Raw genomic sequence first — 10795 nt, 5'->3', positions numbered from 1 at the left:
TTCATTCAATGAATAAAATTCATATCCTATTTCTACTCTTTATTCTTAAGATGCTTTTATATTTTGGTTAGTTAAATAATGCTTTTATGAAACTCGGTAGAAGGACACTTAAATAAGATGAAATTGATTTTTTCTTGAATAATTGATTATGTCCCTAGCACATTGGATACTATAGACATATTAAAACATGACACGTTTACTATATGACTATGAACCATTTAATTAGGTCTTAAACTTCATGATAGTAGATATACAATTACTCATCATGTTATATGCACATGGTGAGAAACTCGACTAATTTTCTCATTCTCCTTCCATTTAACATATCATTAATCCCTACAAAAGTGAATTGTGTATCAACTTCATGAATTACAAAATCATTATGGACTCAAATGTTAGCACTAATAGTTAGGATTATAAGTGAGTAGAACCTAACCCTACTCGCTCACTTATTGTTGGGTTCAAATATGTTTGGGTCTTATCATGTTTAGGATTGAGTTCAAGTTCAAAACTATATCCGAGCAATATTTAGAGACGAGTAAGAGACAAACATGACTTGACTCATACCATGGTCACTCATTTATCATATTTGTATGTGGATCTATTCAATTATGTATCGAATAATAATATCGCTTTGATCAAAAGTGTCAATGATTCTTTAATTTTTCATCATGTATAAATGATTAACAATATATATACATAATCATTTGGTATATCAAATAACATATTCATAATAATAATTAATATTGAAAATATTTTATATAAATGAGATATATATCATATTTAATCGGGTTTAGGACCAAACTCAAATACTAACTCAATTGATATTTGGGATTAGATTAGTTTTGGATCTATGATTGAGTTTAGGTTTAAAACATGATTCACCTAATAAAGGCTGACACTTTCGACATTTGCATTTATAATTTTAAAGGCTACATGTGTTTTGTTAAAAATAAAAGTGGCAAGACAGATTGGATTTTGAACTTTATCTTGTTTCTAAAAATCATTTGAAATTTATTTTGTCTTTTTGGTAAAGTTGTGAAAATATCACTATTAAATATATTTTATTTGTATATATATATATATATAGATATAGTGTGGGATTCACTTATTCTAAGAGTAAGTTTTTTAAACATACTCAACATTCTAGTCATCAATTCTAGGAAAAACTAATGGTTTGAATTAGTGAGTAGATCTAAACCATTAGATGTCTATATAATTGATGACTAGAATGAGGAATTAGTTTAAAATACTTACTCTTGGAGTAAATGGATCCTCCTCATATAAATTGTTTGCATTGCATTAAAAAAACGTTTTCATATAGTAAATTATGAAAATATCTACAAAATTCTTTGTATAAACTAATACTAATTATTTAATAGTTAATTTGAGAGACTTATAATGAGAGAAAAACTTGATGGAAGAAAAATATTCAAAATCAAAAGAAAAATCCAACACTTTGTGGGGAAAAATATTTCTTCTAAAATTGATTTTTTTAGATTTGAAGTTAGATGTCAAATAACTTTTATGATGTAAAACAACATACAAATGTTAGGTTCCAAAATTACCTTAATTTATAAGGATAATTTAATATATTTTGACTTTAAATACTTGCTTTATATGATCATAATTGAAATTTTGGTGATAAATTGGATTAATCCCACTATTTGAGTTTTCGTGATGTTTCAGGATTGCAAAGGGCTAAATGGGCCAAGGAATATGCCAAAATGGCACAAACATGCAAAAAGTCACAAATCAGCTGACTTGCGCTTAGCATAGCAACTGAGCTCAATGGAGAAGACATTGAGCGTGAAAGAAGCAAGTCAAAGGATCTGATACGAAAGGAGGTGCGCTGAGCGCACCGTCGTTGCGCTCAGCAATGAGCCAAAAGTCAAATATACAAAAGGAGATCAAGGACGCCAAATTAGATATACTAGAACCTATTTTCAGTACTTAGGAAGTTAGGAATCGAGTTTGATGTATTTTCTTAAGATGGTTTCTAGTCTTCTTAGTTTGTAATTGTATGAAGTTGGAATGATGATATAAAGGTTAGGAAGTAGAAATAATGAAGTTTTTGCATGATCATGGAGAAGCCAACACTTCTCTATGAACTACAAGTTCTGAATTCATCTTGTATCAATTTGTATATGAAAATATTTAATTAGATTGCTTCTTAGCTAAGATTGATTCTTTTTTATTCATTGATGATTTGGAATTTGATTTATGACTAAAATAATTTGATTTTTACGATTTACTCTTGTTGTAAGTGTTTGAGAAATGCCTAGTTCGTCTTAGGAAAAGAACTTCGTGAAGAAATTCTGATTCGAAACATTAACTTTTTGAAAATATAGTAAGATCTTATACTATTATATCAACATTTTATCGGCTTTTACTCTAAATATTATATCGTACGTTTTTAACATTTAGTCAACACTAGCAATTATTATTTTCAAAAGTTTGCCCCCAAAAAAGTAGTGGTTATATTTATATCGAATAAAACGAGAACCAAGCAAAAGCCTCCAACGCTTTGGTTTCTCCACCTTCACCACTCTTCTCTCTCTCTCTATTTTCTTTCTCTCTCTCCAAAAACCAGAAAGAAAAAAAGAAACTAATAACAAAAACAAAAAATCTGAGATCTAGGGTTTCACCATTTCTAAGAAAGAGGAATTAGGAATAATCAAGCATTATGGATTCGGATTCTCATGGAAACCTCGATGAGCAGATTTCTCATCTCATGCAGTGCAAACCCTTGTCAGAGCAAGAGGTAATTCCATTCAATTTCCTCTTTCTTCTAAAAAATGCGGATCTTGAAAACCGAATCGATTTGTTGTTGTTTGTTTGCAGAGAAATTGAAATTTGTTTTCTTTTGAGAAATGCCATTGCAGTTGTTCCGCGTTTTGTTTCAATGTTCTGTTAGATTTGTAGAATTCGACCTAGTTAAGTGATTTGTGGATTTTCATTTTATATTTTTTCATTTTGGTTGGTGGATTATTCTCACTTTTAGGGCTAATTCAATTTATCGTGATTGTTGTCATTTCTGCATTTAAGGTGTAGAACATATTAGATTGTTACAATTGAGTTCACTATTTGCCTCTTTTTTCTTTGAAAGGAGATTTTTTTTTTCATGCTATATATCTGTGTGTTTTATTTGAATAGGAGGTACTTTTTTGCTATGTATTTGTGTTGCCAGGGATTTTTTATATTAACTGAGCTCTTGACTAATACTAGAAGACGGGATTGAATGCTTTGTCTTAGCCCTGTAAGTTATGACAAATTATTCGCGTGTCAAGCTCCTAAGAATTGAAAATGCATTTTTTGCTTGTTATTATTTTTTAATTTAGGAGAGTGGGACTTGTGAAAAGTGTTTTGCCAATCCATGACATGCTGCCTTATTCTTCTGCGTTTAAGGAAATGCTAATTTTCTTTATTGGCCTTAGTTGTTTCACTTGGTTGGCATTTTGTGTTTAAGAAGTTTGGAGCTCTTTGAAACTGTAGTCTTTGAGCTGGGACTCCATCCACAAAACAGGGTCTGTTTCATCATGAATGGTGCTTCTGGTTGCCTTCTTTATGATACTTCTGAAATTGCGGGATTTTGTTGACAAATTGTTTTTTCCCATTTAAATGGAGATGGTGCCATGTGCCAGCAAAGACATAGAAATATAAAAAAGAAAAGCTGGTTCATTGAGTGAATGAGTGCAATTATTAATGAATTAGAGGAAATTATTTCCACTTTTTTTGGGTTATATGCATTATTTTGTCGCATTTGATGGGTGATTAGTCAGTGAATAGAGGAAACTATAACCCAGGTTCCTATATTGGAAACTTCTTTGTTTTGTTCTGTTTGGATAACTAAACAAAACCTAACCAAACCAGTTCCAGTTGGTTTAGCTTTGCTCAGTCCAATTGGTTTTTGGCTAAACATATTTTTTAATGAAAAATTCAGGCCCAACTTTACTCTTATTTCATGTATGACCCAATTAACTGAAAATAAGCTAAAAAAATGTCCTGAGAGAAACATCATCACAGACTTATAAACATTGCAAACTGACCTTAAGTCCCCAAAGAAACAAGTAATCTAATCATTTATGATTTTGGTTCAGTTTCACAAATGAAAACAACAAATCGAGCAAAAGATATCAGTTTCATAAAGGGAAAGCCAAACATAATCAAATTTAATCATCTTTGTCTTGGCTATGGACAACCCAGTGTCAATAGTTTCCTTGGGTTTGCTGGGATAATAAAAAACCAATTGCAAGTTACAATTAATTTTTAACTATTATTCCTTTTTATTTCCTCAATTTTGTTGAAGACTGCAGTGTGATAGTCTAGCATGGTTGTTCTTGTAATCTTTATTTTGTTTGATTCACTTCCCCATGTAAGGAAGCCCTTTTGCTATTGAGCTTTGAACTCACATGTGTTACTTTTTTCTTTCAGTTATCCAAATTCGACTTTACATTTGCACTTTTATATGCAGGTAAGGGCCTTGTGTGATAAGGCAAAGGAAATTTTGATGGAAGAGAGTAATGTTCAGGTTTGTTTACTTTATGAAATGTTTTTTTATTTATGTCTGCACATTTTGTGTCTTTGTGCTCTTCAGTTTTGAGGATTCTACGCATTGATTTCATCTCACCAACATTTTTGCATTATGTACTGTTTTTGCCCTCAATTTGTGACCATCATCATCGTTTGAGTAACTGTTATTAGCTTTCTGGGCCGTGCTAGGTTTTTTACAATTACACTTGTATGGCTTAAAATTACTATGGTTTTGAATGGCTGAAAAAGCTGAAAATATTAATTTATTTGCTGATAATTGCAGCCTGTGAAAAGCCCTGTTACAATTTGTGGTGATATTCATGGGCAATTCCATGACCTTGCAGAGCTGTTTCGCATTGGAGGGAAGGTATTTTGTCTTATGGCGGATTTTGTATTTAGTACGTACTTGATGCATGCTTTTTAGATGTATGAAGTTCTGAGCTAAATAATAATTGAAAAATCAGGAAATTACATGAGCCTTCAGTTACATTATCAATTTTCATATTCATATTCCACTGTAGAAGGGGGGCTTCTTTATTTAAATTTTCACTGTGTAGTCCATGGAACTGCTACTTGATGGATTAAATGTAGTAAATTTGATATTATCAATGAAAAGGGTGTACTTTTACCTGGTTTATTAGTGCTTCTTTATTTAAATTTTCACTGTGTAGTCCATGGAACTGCTACTTGATGGATTAAATGTAGTAAATTTGATATTATCAATGAAAAGGGTGTACTTTTACCTGGTTTATTAGTGCTAATGTCCTATAATGAGACATCTTGTGACAATCAAGGGCAAAATTTTCTACTCAAGGAAATTTTCTTTTCTTTTTTTGGCTGTTTTGATCAGAAAAATTGCTGTGTTTTTAATATCATTGGTCATATTGCTATGTGCAATCATATCTCGTTCTAATGGAGCTTCACTAGGTCAGGGAAATATAGAGATTAAACCCACAAAACAGAACAATGGAGGATGGGATTGCAAAGAGAAGTATTCTTAGGCCAGAGCCTATGCCATAGATAGTCTACTGTGGGGTTTTAAGTCAGTAAAAGAATTGAATAGAAATATTCAAACCATGCAATTGATTTTGGTTTAAAAAAGAGTATGGTAATGATACTGCTGTAGGTAGATACATTCTTTTGTATGAATTAAGATTTAATTGTAATTGAGATTCCTGGAAAGTGCTTCGAACTTGATTGAAGGACATACCTTATCTTTTGAAGGACATACCTAAGGTAACTGAAGGAAGTGTTATTTTTAATTGAAAGCAGCCTGGATTGTTGATCAGCAGCAATCATAAGCCTTAGTTACTAAGCATCTCTTGTTCTTATATCAAATTCAAATTTAAGCACTTATGTCGTATTTGTTTTAGGAATTGTTACTTGGTTGAGCCATTATTTTTAGCATCACTTCTTGCAAACTTTTATATATTTCTGTCTATGAAACGTGATGGTGGAATACTCATTTCTGGTTTCAACTTTTTGTTGTCAGTGTCCAGATACAAATTACTTATTTATGGGAGATTATGTTGACCGTGGGTATTATTCTGTTGAGACCGTAACGGTAAGTCTGACTTTTGCGGTTTATCTTTTGTCTTCTTGGTAGTTCAAATTGCAATGTTTTATTCTATTGTTATTTTTGTCATAAGTCTGTTGGATTATTGGACAAGGGGGTATTCTTGTCAAATCTCACAAGCCTTAGAAGTCACTGAACTTTAATTGTACATCTTGTGGCAGTAATATGATATATGCATAGATGAGTTTAACATTACTTAGTTCATCAGCAGTTGTTTGTTGACATGGAACTTTTTCATTTCTAGACCTTCATAGTTCATTATGATATATTTTTTCTTTATTTTTTATAAGAAAAGAAATATTTTTAGAAAAGAGGGGAGAAAATGACAAGAGGAACACACATACTAATCAAAAGGGACATGCAACAAAACATGCTAATCTCTCTGCAAATCTACCATATTAATCCTGCTAAAAAGCCCCTATGGGTTTTACACCAGAGCGAAGCCAAAACAACCATACCCTATTCCAGACATAATCTAGAGGCAAAAATGAATCATTGAAGTTATTTCTTCAGGACATACTCCTGTACTCATGACAATGCAACATGGCATGTTTGTGGGATTATTGCAATTATTTTGTGATTTTAACATGCTATCCAAAATTAAATGTGAACACCTAATTTTTGCATCTATATGATGCATTTATGTCTACATAACATGTTGGATGCCATAGTAAAACCCCTGCATAGAAATTAAAGTTAACATGAAGAGATCTAGGTAGTCAATTGTGGATAATGGAGTATAGTGGCCGGCCCAAAGAACATTATAGTGGGATATGGGATGACCGATACAGCTAAGGGGAAAAATACACCTAAAGTACTAAAATGGTGTGATAGTGGGAGGTTGAGATGAGACCATGTTTGTGAAAGAAGTGGGTATATGAGAAGGGAAGTGAGGGGAAGAAGCTTTGACCTTGAAATGTATATATGTGAGGTTGAGATGAGAGTGAATAGCCAAAATCACAGAGCTTATTCAATGCTGTTGCATAGAGAGGGAAAGATGGGGAAGTGGGTTCCACATTTTTTGCAGTTACTGCTGCAGAGTGTTTTATTTTAGGGTTTCACGCACTGCTCACATGTTTATTGAAGAGGGAAGGGTAAATTACCCAAAACCCTTAAAAAAACTGTCACTTATTAAAAAATAAGAGCAAAAAGGGCTTTTCCTCTTTAAAAATTAGGGTTTCATGCACAACCTTGTTGGAGCGGGTTCTGACTGACGATTTGGCGTGTAAAGTTGTTGCTCTTTGACCTGTGACAGGCGCGACGGCCATCCACGCTGCTACACGCCCTTCCGTCGTCTGGAAAGGTCGGCAACCACCACGGCACCGCTATCCCAGTGCGATAGCGTGTTACTGAATACATAGGAGGTGATGTGGTGCATGACATCCAAGTTGATTGTCATACAAGTTGATAACATTTTTGAATGGCATGTTTTGAATGATGTTTATTTCTGCCAGATAGTATTTCTTTAATTTTGTAATATTTTTGCTCTAATTAAGTCATAATGCAGCTTTTGGTTACCTTCAAAGTGCGTTATCGCCAGCGTATCACAATTCTGAGAGGAAATCATGAAAGTCGACAGGTTTGTTTATACTTTATCATGACCTTTCTGATAGTTCTGAATTAAATGTTAGACAGACTCTGTTTTTTCCGCAGACATGGTCAATGGTGAGTGTCAATTGAGTTCTCAATTGTTTTCTAAAATCAATCTCCTTTTGCCTCATCCTTCCATGTGTATCCAGAAGCAAACAATGTACTATCAAAGGACACAATTGATACCTACTCTATTGGGGAACCAAAGTACACATCCATAAATTTTGATACTACTGAATTTGATAAAGTGATTGATTGACAATAAGCTATAATTCTAAGTTTATGACTTCCTGGGTTAAGTTGTCATTATATGTTTCTGAATGTTAATGGCTGATTTAGGCTTTCTATTGCAGATTACTCAAGTTTATGGGTTTTATGATGAGTGTCTACGGAAGTAAGCCCCTGCTAAATTCATTATTCTGTCTTTTTGTTATTTTGGTGAACATTAATCTGTCTTTGTTTAACTTAAATGTGTGATTGTCATTGTTCTCAGGTCAGTATTTTTTTGCAATTATTTTGTAAACTTAACCTTCATTATGTTCTACAGTAACTGTCATTGATGTATGTTCTTTTCCTGCTGGTATGTCTTTCTGCTTTTTGCTAATATTTTCTCTTTTGGTGTGAGCTAAATGATAAAAGCAGTTCTCTGTACTTCAATGCTCTTTTGTAGAGACATGATTGAAAGAGTTAGATATTTATTTTTTCTTGGATGAATTTTTACAATAGAAGACAGTTTAATTTGACTACCCACTTACACTCAGTAAACAAGAAAATGCCATATCATTTGCAGTAAGGACTAAGGTGTAACTCTTGAGATAAAAAAAAACCGAGGTTTGATTTATGGCTCACCCACAGGCAGCATGGAATCCCTGAATTAATTAGAAACTGGCTATCAAATGATTGATGTCTAAGAAATTTATGTTTTGTCATTGATCATATTATGGTTTCATAGGAGCTATTTATGTATACATTTTTACATATTCAATATTACCTGGACACAGCTAAATAATATTGTATTCTGAGAACTTCTCATTTTTTGATGTGATATACTGAAGAAAAACATGAATTTGCAACTAATTATGCAATGTCTCAAAGTTGGGATACAATTATAAATTAGATCACATTAAATTCAATGACAGTTGATTTGGAATTCTTATTGCTAATTGAGCTGTTTGCTTTCTGTTTTATGCCACATTTTCTCCCCTGTTTGATATTTGCACTTTTCCATTTTAATCCTTTGTTTTTCATTCTATCAAACCTTTCTATTTTAAGATGAATATTCTTATTTGATTTGCAGGTATGGCAGTGCTAATGTTTGGAAGATCTTCACTGATTTGTTTGATTACTTTCCATTGACAGCATTGGTTAGTTACGTACTTTGGGAAAAAACTATATATAGCCTCTGATTAGATTTGTAAAATTATTACTATATCTCATGTTGGATAGATTTTCATTGTTCTTAAATTCATATTGCAAGTTTTGATCTTACTACTAATCCAGCAGGCTTGTTTTTGAGTTGCATGTAGTTAGCCATTTCTCTTATTTTCCTCTGTAAAACTATTCTTCTGTAAAAACAGCTGTTAGTTCAGTATTCTCAAAATATATTCTCCAGGTTTTTAATAATTGATTGTTTCTGAAATGATACATTGTTCTTTATGAAGGTTGAATCTGAAATATTTTGTCTTCATGGTGGGCTGTCCCCATCTATCGAAACCCTTGATAACGTACGTAATTTCGATCGTGTACAAGAAGTTCCTCATGAGGGGCCCATGTGTGATCTTCTATGGTCTGATCCGGATGATCGTTGTGGTTGGGGCATCTCTCCTAGAGGTGCTGGATATACCTTTGGCCAGGTAACCCAGTTGTGCCAAACCTGTAATGTTTTCACCTATTTTTGTTGATTGCTTATATGTGGAAGTTGCCTTCTCCTTTTATAGGACATATCTGAACAATTTAACCATACAAATAACTTGAAGCTGATTGCCAGAGCTCACCAGCTGGTTATGGAAGGATATAACTGGGGTCATGTAAATACTCAGAGCTCATTTATTTATTTTAGAGTAAATACTCATTTCAGTCCGTCATGTTTTTCGACTTTACTAGTTTGGTCTTTTCAAAAATTGAAAAACCCAAAATGGTCCCCAAAATTTTTAAATGTGGGTTAAATTAGTCATTTTTAACATGTTTTACAACACTTGATAGATACTAATTTGACCTTAAAAACATTTGATTTTTTATTTGGTTTTACATTTTTTGAAGGACCAAACTGGTAAGGTCAAAAAACATGAGAGACCGGAATGTCCATTTACTTTATATTTTATTATTTTCATTGATGATGGTGATGGCGGATGATTTTTTATGCTTTTCCTCCTTACAGGATCAAAAGGTAGTTACCATATTTAGTGCACCTAATTACTGTTATAGATGTGGGAATATGGCATCAATACTTGAAGTTGATGACTGCAAAGGACACACATTCATTCAGTTTGAGCCAGCTCCAAGGAGAGGAGAGCCTGATGTAACCAGAAGAACACCAGATTACTTCCTATGAACACAAACTCTTCTGTTTCAGTAGTAGTAGTTCACCACCAGCAACTAGTTCCTTGCCATGCATCAAATTAATTCATTACATTTTGAAGTTAGGCTTCTCTGGATGTGTTATTACCTAGTTATGATAATTGAGTAGAGGAAGCTGAGGAACAGGGGATATATACTATAGTTGCCATGTGTGTGTACCTTTCCAACATGCAATGTATCAATTTTATTGTTTCTACAAATTACTATTACTTTAATTTGACTTGTAGCTATCTTAAACTTTCTTTTCTCAGTTTAGGATTATTGTTATGGGGAAGGGTTTATGTAGATGGTTCTAATGATTGGTAGAAGTCCTTCCTTTTTGGTACTTCCTCTCTCTTCTTTCCTGTTATCTTCACCATTTACATAATTTCTTTGTCCTTATTATATTTAAGGGTGGAAATAGACCAGACTTTGCCTTAAAGCCTATATATATATATAGCATATAGGAGCTTGGGCCTAGCTTGTTAGCTTGTTTATTATTTTTTTCAAAGCTTAAGTCTGGGCTGTTTAAAAGCCTAA

General features: G+C 32.8%; 1 protein-coding gene across 1 annotated transcript; it reads left to right on the top strand.

The window, feature by feature from the left end:
• Positions 1 to 2486: 2486 nt before the first annotated feature.
• Positions 2487 to 10485, top strand: LOC109338855 (serine/threonine-protein phosphatase PP2A-2 catalytic subunit-like). The gene is made up of 10 exons (XM_019576203.1): positions 2487 to 2764; positions 4475 to 4531; positions 4817 to 4900; positions 6026 to 6097; positions 7617 to 7688; positions 8053 to 8093; positions 8997 to 9063; positions 9361 to 9552; positions 9637 to 9726; positions 10077 to 10485. The coding sequence occupies exons 1-10, from the start codon at positions 2687 to 2689 to the stop codon at positions 10248 to 10250; spliced, it is 927 nt and encodes a 308-aa protein (XP_019431748.1). The 5' UTR covers positions 2487 to 2686; the 3' UTR covers positions 10251 to 10485.
• Positions 10486 to 10795: the final 310 nt, after the last annotated feature.

The sequence above is a fragment of the Lupinus angustifolius genome, unplaced genomic scaffold (genome assembly GCF_001865875.1).
Source record: "Lupinus angustifolius cultivar Tanjil unplaced genomic scaffold, LupAngTanjil_v1.0 Scaffold_45_85, whole genome shotgun sequence".
NCBI lineage: Eukaryota > Viridiplantae > Streptophyta > Magnoliopsida > Fabales > Fabaceae > Lupinus > Lupinus angustifolius.
The sequence above is the reverse complement of the archived record's forward strand: the minus strand, read 5'-3'. Positions and strand labels throughout refer to the sequence as shown.

Excerpts from the sequence above, each read along its gene's own strand:
- LOC109338855 (XM_019576203.1), top strand. The coding sequence starts at position 2,687 with ATGGATTCGGATTCTCATGGAAACCTCGATGAGCAGATTTCTCATCTC. Across the intron at positions 4,532-4,816 it reads TGGAAGAGAGTAATGTTCAG|CCTGTGAAAAGCCCTGTTAC; the intron begins GTTTGTTTACTT and ends TGATAATTGCAG. Across the intron at positions 9,727-10,076 it reads AAGGATATAACTGGGGTCAT|GATCAAAAGGTAGTTACCAT; the intron begins GTAAATACTCAG and ends TCCTCCTTACAG.